Source organism: Alternaria conjuncta (genome assembly GCF_024043145.1).
Source record: "Alternaria conjuncta strain BMP 0040 chromosome Unknown scaffold_8, whole genome shotgun sequence".
Classification (NCBI taxonomy): domain Eukaryota; kingdom Fungi; phylum Ascomycota; class Dothideomycetes; order Pleosporales; family Pleosporaceae; genus Alternaria; species Alternaria conjuncta.
In genome coordinates this window covers 1,796,123-1,813,199 of record NW_026250097.1, presented here as the reverse complement: position 1 = coordinate 1,813,199, position 17,077 = coordinate 1,796,123, and the positions used below count along the sequence as shown (strand labels likewise).

At 52.5% G+C, this 17,077-nt stretch overlaps 6 protein-coding genes across 6 annotated transcripts; 2 read left to right on the top strand and 4 right to left on the bottom strand.

Annotated features, from left to right (window-relative positions):
* Nucleotides 1-750: 750 nt before the first annotated feature.
* On the bottom strand, nt 751-2,401 carry J4E85_006411 (uncharacterized protein; the record flags this gene model as incomplete). The annotated part of the gene is made up of 3 exons (XM_051470650.1): nt 751-1,080; nt 1,161-2,193; nt 2,247-2,401. The coding sequence occupies 3 exons, from the start codon at nt 2,399-2,401 to the stop codon at nt 751-753; spliced, it is 1,518 nt and encodes a 505-aa protein (XP_051326138.1).
* A 2,417-nt stretch (nt 2,402-4,818) lies between these two features.
* On the top strand, nt 4,819-5,744 carry J4E85_006410 (uncharacterized protein; the record flags this gene model as incomplete). The annotated part of the gene is made up of 2 exons (XM_051470649.1): nt 4,819-4,887; nt 4,941-5,744. 2 exons carry the CDS (start codon nt 4,819-4,821, stop codon nt 5,742-5,744), a joined length of 873 nt encoding a protein of 290 aa, XP_051326137.1.
* A 273-nt stretch (nt 5,745-6,017) lies between these two features.
* J4E85_006409 (uncharacterized protein) lies at nt 6,018-6,488 on the bottom strand (the record flags this gene model as incomplete). The annotated part of the gene is made up of 1 exon (XM_051470648.1): nt 6,018-6,488. One exon carries the CDS (start codon nt 6,486-6,488, stop codon nt 6,018-6,020), a length of 471 nt encoding a protein of 156 aa, XP_051326136.1.
* Nucleotides 6,489-10,499: 4,011 nt separating this feature from the next.
* On the bottom strand, nt 10,500-11,570 carry J4E85_006408 (uncharacterized protein; the record flags this gene model as incomplete). Its single annotated transcript, XM_051470647.1, has 1 exon — nt 10,500-11,570. One exon carries the CDS (start codon nt 11,568-11,570, stop codon nt 10,500-10,502), a length of 1,071 nt encoding a protein of 356 aa, XP_051326135.1.
* A 1,731-nt stretch (nt 11,571-13,301) lies between these two features.
* J4E85_006407 (uncharacterized protein) lies at nt 13,302-15,164 on the bottom strand (the record flags this gene model as incomplete). Its single annotated transcript, XM_051470646.1, has 1 exon — nt 13,302-15,164. One exon carries the CDS (start codon nt 15,162-15,164, stop codon nt 13,302-13,304), a length of 1,863 nt encoding a protein of 620 aa, XP_051326134.1.
* Nucleotides 15,165-15,674: 510 nt separating this feature from the next.
* On the top strand, nt 15,675-16,759 carry J4E85_006406 (uncharacterized protein; the record flags this gene model as incomplete). The annotated part of the gene is made up of 3 exons (XM_051470645.1): nt 15,675-15,830; nt 16,059-16,323; nt 16,377-16,759. The coding sequence occupies 3 exons, from the start codon at nt 15,675-15,677 to the stop codon at nt 16,757-16,759; spliced, it is 804 nt and encodes a 267-aa protein (XP_051326133.1).
* Nucleotides 16,760-17,077: the final 318 nt, after the last annotated feature.

Below are 17,077 nucleotides of genomic sequence, written 5' to 3'. Positions count from 1 at the left end.
TCGCCGGATTGGTATGCACGGGTGGTTTCGGGCTTTAAGTTGAGTGTCTTGTGATCCGATCTGGCGGTGTTTATGTAGCGTCTATTGTACATGTTCGTACTTCTAGCGGGAAGTGCCATATTCGCTGGCTCGGCGTGTGCGCTTCTTCGTTGGCCGATCATTGGCGAGGTGGGAGGTGGGGAGCGGTGTAGTATCTGTGATGTGCCGGGTGATGAACGTTTCTATGATATGTAGGCTTTTCGAGCGCAAGTGACGGTGCGCAAACGGACGCAATATCGCGTGCGCACTCTTGGTGACTGTCGATAGTGAAAGTGACCCCAATATAAGCGTTGCGTTGCTGATAAAAGTGAACGGGTACGGATGTGTGCCAGTAAACATGTGATGGTAACGGAATGTGATTAGACGAACTTGTTATGATGATGGATGTGTGAGGGAATGATACATCGAGAAGTTGACTTATGGGGACAGCACTGGTCCTGGCGATATGGGCAACAACGACCAGGTTCCATAGTACTGCGACCGAGCGAGGGTCACTCGCGATTGCCGCAATAAGTACAATAGCCATTCGAGCGGAGCATGGAGTATGCATCGGGAAATGAAGGAACGAGAGAAATCGCAAGGTTAATATGCTCGCAAGACACGGACAACGACGGCTTAGAGTGAAGTGTTGGAAGTGAGAGCATCGCAAGGTAAGGCATCGTTGTGGCTAAGCCGTATCAGGCAACCACGACCTTGCACATCCATGACTGATCACGCAAGCGCCTTCCCATCTACCTCCACCATCACGACCCTTGATCCCACCTGTCCTCGCTCCAACCCACCCGTATCGCCCCTCCCTCCATAACGCTCACCAGCACGCCACTTCTCACCGAAAGTATAAAATACCCACGGTACCGGCGCGAAAGCAAGAGCGACGAACGCAAGCAACGAAAAGGACCACCCCACATCGAGCTTTTGATACATCTTGTGCGAGAAGAGGGGCGCGAGACCGCCGACGAGCGAGCGCATGACTGAGCAGGCGGCCATGCCAGATGCGGAGTGGAGTGGGTAGGCGTCTAGGATGTATGTGCCTGTGAAGAACTAGATGAGAGTTAGCGGTCGTATGGCAAGTGTTGAGAACCGACTCAAGACGATACATGAGTTGAGGAGGATGAACTTACGATAGCGCTCATGGACCCAGCACCAAACACCGCCGTTCCGATCAATGGCGCAATCCAGTGCACACCATACTGAGCCGTCCAAGCATAGATGAACAACCCGATACCCACAAGCGGCCACCAGAAAATCATGGGTAGCAATCTGTTCTCCGGTCTCGTGTCGCCCTTGAGTGCCTTCCGCTTGACGAGGCTGTCGCTAATTGCAGCGCCTCCAAGCATACCAATGAGGTTGCCGACAGCCGTACCGAGATAAGCAAGGCCCAGATTTTTGGGCGCCCATCCATAAGTCTCGACGAATGTTGTCGGGATGGTCGTGTACAAGATATATAGGGATCCGTATCCGATGGCCGTGAGCAGCGAGGTAAAGAAGATCGGTCGAGACAGGAAAAGCATGCGTAGCGGCATGACCATCGCCGTGCGAAAAGCTACCAACTTGCTCGTCCCAGCGTCCAAATCAGACTTGGCCCTTAAATCCTTATTTCCCGTGTGTTTCCGCAACTGTGCAGCTTTTCGACGGAGTAGAACCGGTTCATACGTCTCCGACAAACATACCATGCTGAGCGCCGTACTCACCCCGCCCAAAATAGCAGTAAGATAGAATATCCACCGCCACCCTCTCGCAGCGTTGAGGAAGCTACCCGCTGTAGGACTAATCGCTGGACCGAGATTATACGCCAATCCTATCAAGGCCATGACACCCCCGCGTTTCTCTTTCACCCAGAGATCACCGATGCTGGATGGCGCGAGGGCGAATACGCTACTACCGCCCACGCCGGCGAGGAAGCGGAAGACAGCCAAGGTGCCGAGAGAGTTGGATCGTCCGCATGCGAAGGTGCTTACCGTGAAGAGCACGTTACATCCGTGGTACAAAGGCAGTCGGCCGTATTGCTCCGAAAGGGGACTTATCAGAAGGGGACCGAACGCGTAGCCTAGGACGTAGATACTCAGGACGAAGGCAGAGAGGTAGGCATCGGTTGATGCGAAGTCTCTTATGATGTCTGGCATTGCTGGCGCGACGACGGAGGACGTGAAAGGTCTACTGAAAGTTAGCGGGTTGTGATCACAGTATGAATGAAGCAAGATACTCACGACACAAAACACATGATGAATATACAACCGATATTGATGTCCTTCTTCCACGAGAGGAAATTTCTGGGGTTTGCCGCATCGTCGTTGCCGTGCCAGTCGACGACACTCAACTGTCTTTCCTTGCTACGTCTGAGGGTGCTGGGTGTGTCTAGCATGTTGGAGCCCGGGCTTGTGTTGTGGCTGTTGTAAATGCTCGGTAGCTCTTCACTCCTATAAAGCTCCAAAGCTTCTTTTCGTGTGGAACTGTAACTCATGACGTTCGCCAAAGGGCAGGAGTGGATTGGAGTAACGTAGTGGGAGCCAGGAGGGGACGGGAAAGCCGAATTGGTCTGCGTTTGAGTAACGTCGTTCACGTGAGGCGTCTTGACCAGCCCTGTGATGGGGTTACGAGATGTGATGAGAACGTCATTCAGTCAAGATGAGTTCACGTTTGAAGAGTTGCCGCTGCCGCGAAGAGGACGCTAACGCCCCAGGGCTTTCCGTTCCCGATCTTCGCAGAAGGAGCCATTCGGAGTGTTCCCAATTCACATTGGCAAGTGGAAGGGAAGAGGTGCAAACGGCTGGTATTACGAATCAGGAGGACGCAAAAATTGGTACGATCTCAGCTTTTTTTTCTTGCTTCCGATGGCCGGCTTTTTACATTAGCATGGGAACGAAAACGTCTGAAGTCGGCCAACAAGTGCTACCTGTCACTCTCAAATTGCACAGGATATTTCTCCAAACTCTCATACCACTGAAGCGTACTTCCAATCATGAAAGCCCAACTACCCCAGAAGGTACTGAGTGACGCCTGATATTGCGCCCAGCTTCGAGTATCGTATCCGAAAGCCGGACACAGCGTGAAGCCTATACCGCCTATGAGGTTCCAGGCCCCGACCCACCATCCCAGCGTTCGAGGAGCAGGTTTCCACCATTTGGACTGAGTCTCGATCATGAACAAGGCTCCGGAAATGATGAAGCCTATACCGCCAACGACTTGAGTTGTCCAGTAGAGAATTATAGTAAGGGTTTGTGACATCTGATCGTATATGCCGGGCAGTGCGGTCAGGCCCGCGATCCAGAAGATTGTTGCGCCGAGCAGCTGGGACATGGACGCTATGAACCCGAGGTTGTGAATGTAGTGGGTCCGTAGTTCTTCGTTTGACGGCCACCAGACCCAGGAGCGCTCTTGCGGCTCCAAAGCGGGTTTTGCTTCGGCGATTTGTCGAGTCCTGACAGCATGCCGTTTGTTGTGGTGGTGCGTGCAATGCGACTTTGACGGCCGCAGCTCTACGCGTACATCCCCCTCCTCTTCATGCGATAGAATCTGCTCCACGGCCCATCCGAAGCAGCCCGATCGGCCCTCATTCACAGCTTCTGCTACGAGGAGGAATGACCCCACCTCGAAGATGCAGACCCCGACAAACGCTGTTATGCCCCCACCATACAATTCCTCGTTTGTAAATTCCGAATCGGGTCGTACCAACGGCAGAAATACGAAAAAGGCATTGAACAACCATACTACGCTGCCCGATGTGAAGACAAACGCGACGTCGAAGGAAATGTCCCATACGGGGAAGTATGTGAACATCCGCCAGATGTTGCGTGCGACGCTGCGGTACGAGGAAGTCGGGCGGGGGGTATCGTGCTTCGTCGAGACAGCAGTCTGGCTATGTTGGATGTCTACGGCATGTCGTCCTTTGCGGTCATTGCGCGAAGTCCACTTGTAGCGGACATCGGGACGGTCGTCGTGGCGGTAATGAGCGCGCGTGGGGTTGAGAAAAGGTATAGGGCCGGTGACACGATCGCCTTCGAGGCGTAGGCCGGTGCCGTGTCTCACGGGTTCGCGTGCTGGGTGGAAGGTTTTGTTGCGTTGCGTTCTGCGCGTGGCGCCATCGCGACTTGTCATGGCAGCTAGCTGTCGTCAATTCGGGTGAGTGTTGCCGTGTCGTTAGCATTGATAAAAGCTATTGGCATCTTCGCGAGACAACTAGCGAGAGAGTAACGTGAACCCATGTTTGGACGCGAAGATGCTGCCGGCCTGCGTCATAGCCCCAGATCGTTGGAGTTGTTAGCGTTCCCCAGCCCTGCTGAGTCAGCACTCTGCCTAATCCTCCGCACCTGCACGCATTACCCTCGAACCACGCAGCTCCTCCCTAGATACGCGTCACGGACAACTGCATTACTTTTCAAAGTGCTCCTGAACACAGGACACCCACATACTCGTCAACAACATCTTAGAAAGTTTCTGGTAGGTACTTACCTAGGTGGGTAGCCTGTGACAGGGCAAGCCCGCGATTCGGTGCTGAAAGAGAATCGGTATGTCGCTTCTTCACCCAGAAGCTAGTGGTCGTCTCGCCTGTGACTTTTGTCTTACTCTAGTCTTCTTTGCTATGGTGGATTCCTACTGAAAACTCCGTGGCCTACAGAACTGGACTGATCGGGACTCTCGCTAACTCGAAAGACTAAAGCACTGTAATAGTCGGCCAGCGCGAAGCGACTTCAAGACAAGATGTTTGCAGGTAGGTCACTCGTACTGATCATGATCATGTAGTTTACTAAAGCCAGATTAGAACGATGTCATCTCATCACGATGGATACGCGCATTCCATCCAAAGCAGACGCGCCCGAGTACACCTTTGCTCTTGCCTACCGAAAGCCCGTACGTACACACCTGGACTGAATTCAGTGTCGATGAGATCTAACAAGAAGCAGGAACCCATACCCAAAACCTGGGAGGCCATGGCAGGTGACAACGGCGTCAGTTTTCTCGATCTACCGCGAGAGCTAAGAGACATGATCTACAACTACATCTGCACCGACCTGCCACAAATCGGAGACGGATGGCGTGATAAGCACGACGAAGGAAAATACGGCATCCCCGCCGCCACCGAGGCTCAGGCCGATATATTGCACGACTGCAATATCATGAGGACGTGCCGCCAGGTGCATTGGGAATTCGCCGAAATGCTCTACGCGCAACCCCTCCAAATCTGCAGCCCCATATACGAGTTTCAGACTCAGTTCATCCTGCCCGGCTCGCATATCCTGCCCTTGTCGCCAACATACGCAGATCTCGTTAAGAAGGTGGCTGTCCTTCACGACACAGAAATCGGGCACACCCGAGACCAGTACCACAAATTTGGGAAAAATACTTTAGTCGAGAATCATTGGCGGAATCTTGTCACGATCGCGACGCAGTTAGGAAAGCTCTTTCCCAAGATACAGACTGTACGCGTGCTTTATCGCATTTGCCCACGGGATTACAGTCGTGATAAGACATTCCAGACTCTGTGCGGACTACATGGCGACACCAGAGAGAAGCAAGTCGAGAAGTCTGAAAAGTTTATCAAGGGTGTGTGTTGGAGTGATGGGAGACCCGTGAAGCTGCCACCGCAACTAGAGCTGGTGAACTTGGACTTCGACACCATCGTCGAAACCCCTTTGGTTGAAGCTATAAAGAACGTGCGAGCTGCAGAGCTGCAGAAGAAAGAGCTCAAGGGAAAGCAGTGTGCGTAAACTAGCTTCGCTAGAGACCGGTCTGTCGTATGTTTCCAGATCAATACAACAGAAGCTGGGCAAGAAACAAGTTGAAGACTCCAATTTGAACTAGTGGTATCAAAGCCGAAGGCCTTCTGCACACTTCCGGCGCTACAAGGCCATCACTAAACGCCACCGCTGTGCTAATAATACAGAAACCGTGGTAATAATACAAACAAATCCAACACCAGGCGCAGCCCGACCATCATTCCAACAACACATCATACACATCATACATCACAAACCCCACCCTCACCTCGCCTTATTATCCCCCTTCCTCCCCTTCTCCCTCTCATCAATCTTCAACCCCCTAACCAACTGTCGTCCCATCATCCTCGAAATCTCCTTCGCATAATCCGTCATGCGCATATTATTCCTCTCGTCGTCGCTCTTGCCCTCATACGCCTTCTCGCTGTACGGCGGCGGCGCATCCGTATACCGCGCGTACTCCGCTTCGATGCGCTGGAGGTTCGAGTTGGACGACGAGCTCGAGTCGCTGCGGTGGGTTGAGGAGTGGTTTGACGAGTGCGAGTGTGTTGATGGACTGGGGAAGGACGTGTATGAGGAGTTGCGCGCTGCGGAATCGTCTGTAGTGGAGGCTCCAGAGGGTCTTTGACCGGCGGCGGCGGCTTTGGCGATGGACGAGGCGGAGTCGTGGCGGGAAGAAAGCATCGAGGAGGGGGTTTCGCGTTCGTTGACGCTGACTTCGGGGTAGTGGTCCATTTTCGCGTTTGGGAATGACTTGATCTCGTAGTAGCGGTAGCAGTGGCAGTAGCAGCAGCAGTAGTAGTATAGAGACTAGAAAACAAGATCTGAGATCTTTTGTATAACTTGAAATGTGGTGTGACTACTAGCGTTCTCTGATGATGGAAGTGTTATTGGTTGCGCGTGTCCTGCTGCTGCGGTCGATGGCTGGGATATTTAAACAGCTGCCTACTCATACCACGCACATGATGTACATGACACAGACCCATACCAATCCTGTAAGTAATACTACGACGTCATTGCAGCGCCATCGTGCCCAGCCACGCTTTGGCTATCGCAGTCCGGAAGAGGAAATGATGTGTGGCTCATCAGAAGACCACGCCTCAAAGGCACCTGGGCAGGCAGGAGTGCGTATAGTGCTTGGTTTCTATGACAAACTGGCGAAGACATTCCACAGCTGGCAAACTCAGTCTTGGACTGTTTAATGACACGCGATGATCTGGGAAGATGATGATGTTGGCGATGAACGTTATCGGGGAGGCGGACGCGGAGCAAAGCGAGGCGCAAGCGAAGCGAAGGATGTGTGGCGCTGCGAAATGGATGGGTCCAATGATGTCATTCATCACCATCAGCCGTGCCGTGTCGCACAGCAAAGACCGGAAAGCTGAGCATGCAGATCACAGGACATGATGAAACAATAATTGGCATATACGAAATGATGGGGTATCTTGGGTCCACACAGTGGACAATGCGTGTAACGTGACAGAGTAGGAGATGGGCGGTAGGACGAAAAGCAGGTACTGAGCCCCAACCAACAAACCTCATGCCCTGACTAGACCCCTGACGGCGTTCTTGAGCTTCCCCAACCCCCGCGAACTCCTCTTGTGGGATTTGTGTCGCTCTAGCTCCATGGCCGTTGGCGCGTTGAAGTTGCCGCTTATTCTTCCAATCTCGCTCTGCGGGTGGTGTTGGTGTGCTGGTGACGGCGAATAGTAGGGCTCAGCTGATGAGAATCTCCTCGGACGCCCCGTGTCGTCGTCAGAATACGACGATCTCAGATATGCTGAAATGACGGCTTGTTGAGACAATTGCTCCCCGTCCGATGACCGTGGTGTATGGTGCAGGGTTGTCCGCGGTTGATGCGAGTCTGCACGCTTCCGGGACGAAGGCATGAACGATGCAGTGCGCTGGTTTGGGTCTTCAGGTATATCGCTCATAGAGTATCTCGCTAACATGAAGTTAAGGATGGTGTTGGTGGGGAAGGTGCTCATCGCTTACGCTGTTGCTGTTGCTGTTGTGACCTCTCCTGCCGCTCTTGTTTCTTTTGCTTCTCCATGTTCGCTTTCTCGTGCCAAAGAGTGTAATGTATGATAATGCGCCGTTTGTAAGTCTTGCGCAAACTCTTTCCGTGGATGATAAAGACAAAATGCGCAACGCTTGAACGCAATGAAACACAACAAGAACCTCGAAATAAAGGGAACACCCACCTTTTCATACTTATCAACATAGCCATCAAGTAACTTCGCCCAATGCACGTGGTACCATGGTAAAATACCATAATCCCACGTCATCGACTGTACCTCCCAATCAAGTCCATCCCACGAGAAGCTACAGAAGTCAAACCGCGGATCGGAAACAAGACGGGTAACCGGTCAACCTAAGCCTCGAGCGCCCCGCATGCTGCCAACTTGGCGGGCGATGATGTCCAGTTAAGGCTGCCTCGCATGGCATAGTACTTGTAGTGTTGGTGTCATCCGGGAGCCCGTATCCGCGGCTGAAGTGAGCGCTGGGTGATGTGAATGGCGGGGTTGGATGCAGGGCAGCCTTAGCCATGTCGCAAGTGATACACGGTGTAGATACGAGGAGATCGGCACAAGGCTGTGAGAGATCGTGAGATGGATATTCTGGCGAGTGAAGTGTTGCGATGGCGGAGCGATGGATTATCATGACGATATTGGGGCAAGAATGCGACTGGTCAACGGGCCTTCATACTCGGGGTATGTAAGGGAGGTGGCGCACGCAGCAGCCAAGACGCAGTTCAAGTGCCATCATGATGCACCCCGCAAAGAGTGTACGAGCTGTACAGTACTGTAAGACGCACCTCATGTAGTGCGAAAGTTCTCAAAGGAAAACCGTTCGTGAGGGTGGAACAGGATTGACATTGCAGGTGGGCATCTCGACATTAGACTGTGGGGGTAGGACCGAATAGCATCTGCCGAATCCCCATCGAACAATTCACCCTCATCTCTCCAAAGTACAATCTTCGAAATTCGCCTTCATCTCGCGAGTAAGAAAGAACACCTCAAACAAGTTCCGTTGTCCTGATGTACAGGGGGCTCATCTCCCTTGACTCTGCCCTCGCTTCGCACCCTCGCACAGCCCAAAGTGGCAATAATTCCTTCCAAACACCCCCGTCGCTTCTCCTAACGGTGCACAGCCAACGTCGTCCGCCCTGCCCTTACTCTCCCACACAGCAAAGATGAACACACCATCGCGCGCCTGACCTTTCCTTCTCGAACAATGGAACAACTCACAGCCTAAACATAGTAACACACGTGCAGCCACCTCACGTTTTTCTTCAAGGCACGCTATGGCGATCTGTTAGGGCCGAGGCGCAGCACAGCAGGCCGGCGGCCGGCCTCGGATGCCTGACCGCAACGCGTCCCACAAGTGGGCCTCCGAGATGATGATGGATGGGCGCTGACGCGGTGTTTTTCGAGCGCTCGACCGTCGGACTCAGCCCATGTGGGTTCTTTTCGATAAATAGGAGGAGGGTTTCACCATGGAATGTGGGTGAGCTGTTGATTTTTTGGTGGGCTTTTGTTATTACTATTATCAAGCTCTATATATCGATTCAGATATTCTTGTCACTATACAATATATTTGCGCAACTATCAACGGGACGTTGCTTCTTCTTCTCGTTCACACATATCACGGATTAATAGGGAAAGAGAAGTCGTCCGTAGCACTTGCAGGTTTTCTCGTACGTACCACCTCCACATCCTGTCATCCCGCAGCGGGACGCCGGCCGAGCAACAAAAAGCCCTCAACAAGCATCATCCCTAACGCGCTTCCAGGGGTCTACGCAACATCTTCCCTGATCCACCTTCAAAAGCCATCTAGAACCTGCCCACATAGCAGTACTCCGGCCAGCCACCCCGACAACCAACCTGTTCTTGGCCCTCTCCAAACCCGTAAACAAAGCGTTACGGAACGAAAGGCATCTACCACCTGCCACCCGCATCCGAGCACACACGAATATATTCTTAGCCAGGACACGAGCATCAATATTGTTATTGGTGTAGCTTTCCCTTCTCGTATTCAGCACAGAGTCGGTACACTACTGCTGCTTGTCTATTCTTAAACTTTCGGCCCTACCGCATCGTACCGTACCCGCAACCACTACCACCAAAAGCACGATACGATCGACATTACCAGACCCTCGAAACAAAACCTAAAAATGGATTCGCACGCGCAAACTACGACGATCGATACGCAAACATCGTCTGCATCGTCGTCACGAGACTCGTCGCCTAATACACCCATCACACCTTTGTCGCCCGCGTCATCGGCAGGTAGCGGATACTTCTCCCGTTCGTCGTCCGGGCTGGCATCGCCGCAGGTGCCGTACCACATTATTGTTACGTTCGATGGCAAGGTGCGCGAGATGCTGCGGATAGAGAGGCAGAGTGAGGATATGGGTGAGGAGCGGAGGTCGAGGCGGACGACGCCCCGACCAAGGTACTATGCGAGGAATACAGAGGAATAAACACACGGACATAAATTGTTGATTGGATGCGTTGGCGAAAATGGCGTTTACGATTTTAATGACTTAGGCACACTGGAAAAGACGGTTCGCGATACTGCGACCGTCATTGGCGACAAGGGAATGGCATACAGAATCTGCGCAACTAGCTGGAATATTGTCAGTAATTGTAAATATAATCGAGAAGAAGGGTCTTTATTGTACCTACTACTGTCTACAGAATCCAACAAGAAGGAACTTCGCCACCTACGACCCCTTCCGCATCATTCCACCTTCACTTTCTTAGGCGCAATATCGCAGTACACCCTTGGCGACGACGATACCTCCCTCTTCCCCAGACTCGAAAGCGTCCGCGACGCATTCTCAGAACGCTTCTCAATGCGAATGATGCAGCTCTGTTGGCCCTGGTCTTCATTCACCACCCACATCCTGATCTTATCCTCGACATCTCCACGACAGATGATATGTATCTTATCATCCAGCCCGTGTGGCTCTACTGCGAGAAGTCGTCCTGACGTAGGACCAAAAGGCGGATCAACTCCGCGTCTACTCCGCGACAAACGGATTCGGAGGTCGCACACCTCATGGGCTAACAGAGCGAAGCCTTCTTGCTCGAGACGCTCCATCGCGAGTCCCATCAGGTAGAAGAGCAGCGTCTCGTCGTGCTCGCAGCCTGCCTCGCCGTCCACGGTGATGAAATCTTGCAGGGTGGAGGTTTCTGCGAGGTCTGAAGGTGGGACTGCGGATTCGCTTCGTGGCCAGGTGATGAGGTGGAAGGGGATTGCGGAGTAAGGGAGGAGCTGGTAGCGCATGCGACATGGGTTGGTCTTGAAGAAGTTCTGCTCCATCAATCTCCTTCGGGAGGGCTTTTTCGTCACTTCCTTGGGTCCATTCTTGATAGCGAGTACGCGGGCGTGAGGCCGAACTTGGCTGTTCGTGATGACGAGTGCGTGGGCGGGAGGCTGAACTTGGTTGTTCCAAGCATGCTGGTATTGCTTGGTGATAGAGGGCAAGCCCGGATGAGCATGGGCTGTCGACTGTGGTGGAGGTTCCACTGTCTGCTGGAGAGCATCTTGGAGGCGAAGTTGCTCCTTCAGCGCGAAGACGAATTCGCTGTCTACCACCGCGTCGAAGAGCTTGTATAGCTGTGAGGGGTCGCGGAGGTCAAACTCTTCTCGGCCATGTTGCCCGATCAATGTCACTGTTGAGACAGGTTTCTTGGCCTGGTTCACCCTGATGAATGCACGTTGGGTGATGTTCTGCTTGGGGCATCCATTTGGTGTCTGGTATCTCTGATCAGCTTTCTCTCCGTCGGATGTCACAGACTCGACCATGCAAACTTACATGGAGATACATCCGATTGGGGGCAAGAGGAGTCCATGAGCCCGGAGGCCAAGCAGTGTTCACGATAGCTGCCAAAGCAGTCGCGCGATTGTCGACGGAGAAAGCGTCCTGTGCTAAAAGGCCGTACGCTTTTTGGAGTAGCTGGGTAACGGGCTGGTTGTTCCGAAGCTCCTGGAAGTAGCACGCGTATGCAATCCGGCGGAGATTCAAGAGCTTTTCTTCAAGAGTGATGTGGTAGGGACCATTGCAAAATGATGCATCTGAATTATTCCACCCGAGAAAAGAAAGGAGCTCATCAGGCAACACCATGATTGTTTGGTGCGCAGGTGATGTGATGAAGCTTTGTCGGCGACGAGTGCGTAAGTGAAGACTCAGACTGGAGTTGTCTCCAGTGATGGCCGCCTACACAATTCCTGAAGACAATGTCGTTAGCAAGCCTGGATAAAGCGGTTATGAGTTCAAAGAGCTACTCACCTGTGTCGAGTAGCCACGACGCAAGCGGTGTCAGTGACTGTCAATGTTTTCCGCAACTGTGATCGAGGCGAACCTCAGATCTAGTCGTGTCTTCAAAGCGGGCCAGTATCATTGGTGTGGTTTGCCAGCAAAATCGATGAGTTGAGAAGATGAACTTGTGATGGGATTAGATGGAAAGTGTGTGGTTGCAGCTGTTATTACTCAGGAAGAGAGAAGGTATACCCCGTCACTCCGCACCTGCTGAGGTCAGCAGCGAGGAAACGGCGATGCCAGATGCACTTTGAATACTGATGTAAGAATCGATATCGATCTTCCTCTGCTTCGGTAAATGAGTGCACATTGTGGCTCATAACGCTCCACTTACGGGCCGGGCAGACGACCCCCGAGGGGACGGCCCAGCTATATGGCATGCCATTACGGTATAGCTAGTAGATTATTAGCTTATTCCTTATCGTGTACCAGAGTATCTTGATCTTGGAAGGCCGGTCCGGTGTTGAGTGCGAAGTTCTCGTGAACTTGAGCGTTTCACGACACTGGCATCGCTCGAGTTTGTCCATTGCCGCTGCTCATGATACTTTTCGCACTGCTATACTGTATGTACCGCTCATTATCCATGCAGTATATTCACAGGCTTTCTCCGACTGCAAGATCTCTCGCAACGATCATGCGACAGCCCCAAGGCAGTCAAAGTGATGCAACAACCACGAAGGACGGACGCGCGGCGGCAGATCATCCTGATCCCTGGGCTTTTCAAGCCACGAAGCTTAATCAACTTATGGCGGTAATAGAAGCGAGAACCAAGCTTTTGTTTGGTCTTGTGGAGTGCGCGTTCGTTATAAGGGTCGCTGAGTTAAACTTCAAGATGGCTTGGATTGCCACCTGCATTTCTGACAGCCCCAATAGTTGTCATGTCAAGTAGCACGCTGGCCTACTGTGTGATTCTCGTGCCAATGTAATCTGTCTCGGTGTGTGGGCGACTCTTGCTGGTAGCGATCGTGGGGAGGAACTTGGACCCAATCATCGTTGTGGAGGTGTAATCATTTGCAAAGGTGGATCAAGAACGTACCAGAGACATAAATGGTCCAGAGTGTGGTTAAAGTGGGGTCTTAATTCTGGTTTAGCGCGGCGTGATGGTCAAGAGCCAGGGAAGTTGTTAAGTTGTAGATACTGATCTCGAGGATTTTAGTCGCTATGTGAACTCAAACGTGTTCCTTACGCAACATCCCTAATCTACAAGCACCCCGCTCTCACATTTCCAACGTCCCAATCCTGCTCCCAACGTTCCCGCTATCACCCCAAACCCCATCACCAACCCTCCTCCTCACCATAGCCAGCACATCCTGCCTCCCACCATCCTGCTCCAACTTCCTACCCAGTGTTTTCAGCACCTCGAACTTCGCCGTTGCAACGATATACGCCGCGTTCTCCGCATCGCCACGTCCACCAACGAGGTTGCTAAAAGTCGTTGCTGGCTTGAGCAGTGAAGGGAGAACACCGCCGCTAATAGTAGGGTCCAAGATGAGGTCAACACCGGATTTGGGGAAGGCGTTGAGACGGGCGTAAGTTGGGTCGTTTGCGGGGATGTTGGGAATTGGTTCGGTCGACCAAGTCGAGGTAATGAGGGCGCCGACGAGGGTCAAGGCTGCGAGGGCATTCTCTTTCATGGCGATGGTTTCCATGTGTGTGGTTATGTCGGCGAACATGTTTGGCTTTTTCATATAGAAGAGGGCAGTGAGGAGGCGGGCGTATGCTGCTTCGGTCTGTGTGCGTTTGCTGTCTGAACCTATAGTTTCGGTTTGTGGGAACGTGATCTCTTCTTTTGGTGGACCGTGGAAGATGGTTGCAAGTGTCTTGAGCGCGTCTTGGTTCGTTCGCGTGATTGGCATGTCGGTAATGACACAGTCATCCCAGGATGGCCCTGAAGCCTTTTGCGGTATGAGCGTTGATCGAGGCATTGAAGCAATAATGTTCAGGTCGCTTGCTTCACACTTGCGAATGTTGCGGTGTACGTAATTCCGGATAGTGGGCATCTCGTTGCTTTTCTCGAAGTTCTCTGGGTAGTGCGATGCGTAATCGCTGATGTACTGGGCTGTTCGACTGCTCAAGAAAGAGTGGTCAAGGCTGGGATTGTTTGAGGTGTGGAAGTCGACGATGCCTTTGTGCACACCTTCTTCTATGAGGAAATCCAGAGCAAGACTTGAGTCATAATGTGAGAGGTGGGGCTTTGCTTTGACCGTGGTGATCAATGTGCTGTAGAATTGGAGCAGGGTCATATGCATGAGCATATCATCTTCTGTATCCACCATCTTCAGTGTAGCGTAATGCAGCAAGCCTTGACCTTCCTTCAGTCCGACTTCTTTTTCGACCTCCAGATTGTATGGGGATGTGACGGCATTCCAGTCCATGGCGGCGACACGCGGTAGCCAGGATAATAGTCTAGCCTGTGAAATGGTCTTGTCACGTTTGTTCAGAAGTGGCTGAGGGGGCGATGTGAGGTCCTTGATAGATGTGTAATGGTAGTACAGCGAACTAATGTCCCTGTCGCTGAATAGGCGCCTCCACATAGGACCAGTACCATATGTATGTAGCGAAGACTTGCCGTCTATCGATACAGGCTCATTCTTCGACACTTCCAACAACGAAGTAAGAAGCTCTTCGGCTTGAGTAGCGACTCCAGCATCTTGGGTGCATAGCCACAGACGGACGATGGCCAATATGACCGCTGGCCGATTCGCAAGTGCTTGAGCATCGGTGCTACTTGTGGTGGCCTTCTCTAACAGTGTCAGGATGAGACTGTGAAATGGAGTAGCCTTTAGATCAAGTCCGATCTCAAAATCAATGTCTTTGATATCGTCAAATCGATATGGTTCTGCCAACTTGATGATAAAGTGGGTGAGTGGCGTGGGATCCTGTTGAAGCGTTGGTAGTAACGCCGCCATCTGCAGAAAGAGCGGTCTCGTCTCTTTCCATATCTGGCTACGGTATTCTGGCGTGTCGGTGGAGAGCTCGCATCGCTCAAGTAGATCTGTGTCGAGCGGAGTGGTAGGATCTTGGTCGACCTTTTGCAGATGCTCTGACAGCTCGCTGAGTGTAGCAGTCGATGCGGCCATTTTGTATGTCTGGATGTAGTGTTTCTTGAGGAAGTTGGACTGTCGACGTTGTCGATGGTAGTCCTGGCTCCAGCGTGGCGGTTATAGTGTAAGAGAAGGTTCTAGGCCGCTCATGTGATTGCGCGTATGGGCACGCGTTCCCGGTAGCCTGATGCGCGGTGATGGCGGGGAGTGCTGACTGCTTGGACTGCGACTGTTCCTCAAGCTGGGTCGCTATAACTCGATATGCATCCGGTTAAAGACTGTAGATGACTTGGTATCGCTTCGAACGTCCCTATTGTCGTGCACTTGAATACCGGGGTTTAGTGTAGAGGTGGCGGGGCTGCGGGTGCAAGTTCGCTATTGGGACCCCACCCTCGAGCTCAGCCTAGCAAGCCGGTCGCAACTGCACCGAAATAATTTCTGACTCCACAACTCTCCTCAAAGTCTCCCTCGACGACGCCTATTCGACCTGCCGTCAAAAGAAAATCATAGTAGACACCGCGACTCGTATAATACAAGAAACTTGACATGCCGCCAGCAAGAGGAGGACGAGGTGGTGGGCGCGGAGGTTCGCGCGGAGGTGCCTTCAATCCCGCGCGAGGAACCGTGACGATTGCGGGAACGGAGCTCAACTGGGATCTTACTGGCCTCGACATTCAGAAGGGCCCTGCCGAGCGCTTTCCAGTGAGCATCTCCCTTTCTCCGTCGCATATCCATCTGCCGTACCGCGACTGCTCTGCGCATGTTTTCTATGGCATCGCGCATGTCTTGTAGCACTGCGCATGTCTATATAATGTTGTCGCAACCACCATGCTTCGCCAATCCCAGTCGCAGTCGCAGTCGCAGTCGCAGCAGCCCACCAGCACGATACTGAAGAGTGCATCTTTGATCAACCCACTAAGCCATACGCAGGAAGCACCACCTCCCCAAGCGCCTCCACCAACCGACGATGAGCTAGCTATGGTAAAGCACCACCTCGCAGTCCGGGACCGCATCCACGAAGGCCCCTTCTACACGATCCTCAATGACGGCATGAAAAACGGCCTGAAGCGCAAGGCCAACGAGCCCGCCCCCACCGAAGCCTCGCTCTTCGACCCCTTCACCGGCAACCAGACCTACTCCGCGAAATACCTAAAAGTGCGCCGGCGCCTCCCAAAACTAGACGCGCGACCATATGGTAAGTCTCCATGAGCCTTCATAAAACAGTCAATATAACTAACACCCCCACAGTCATCGACCTTTTCCCCACCGAACTCCGCACAACCCTCACCGGCACCACCACCTCCACCTCCAACACCAAAAAGCCCGCCCGCCGCACCCTCGCCGTAACAAAAGTAAGCAGCGTCTCCCAAATCGAGCGCTTGATAAAATCCGAACAAGAGCGCACCAACGAAGCCGAAGCGCGCGCCGAAGAAGACGACGACGAAGCCGAAGCCGAAGACGACGAGATCGACGAGGAGAAGCCTGATGCGGTTGATGAGGAGGATAATTGGAGCGCCGCCAGTACGGATTCGGAGGAGAGCGACGATGATTATAATGCCGAGCAGTACTTTGATAATGGCGAGGATGAGGATATTGATGATGCGGATCCGTATGAGAATACTTATGAGTAGAAGAAAACTACTGAGCAGGGAGAAATATTTGGGAATCTGGGCGTTCAATCTGGAGGGCATGAGATACGGCATTTCGGTGGATGGCATATTGCAGCGAGCAAACGAGCGAAAAAGAGCATGACAGGCGTTCAACTGAGTAGATACCCAAACTCCCATTTTTACACAGCAAAGCATCCAAACTTCAGTTTTATACGGCCAGCTATCATCTTGAGATAATTCCGACAAAGGGAAGCATGAACTACATCATTTCACAGCCACGTACTGAGCATCAGGTCAAAGGCTTCAGATCGCGACGATCGAGGTCATCTTGTTGCAGAC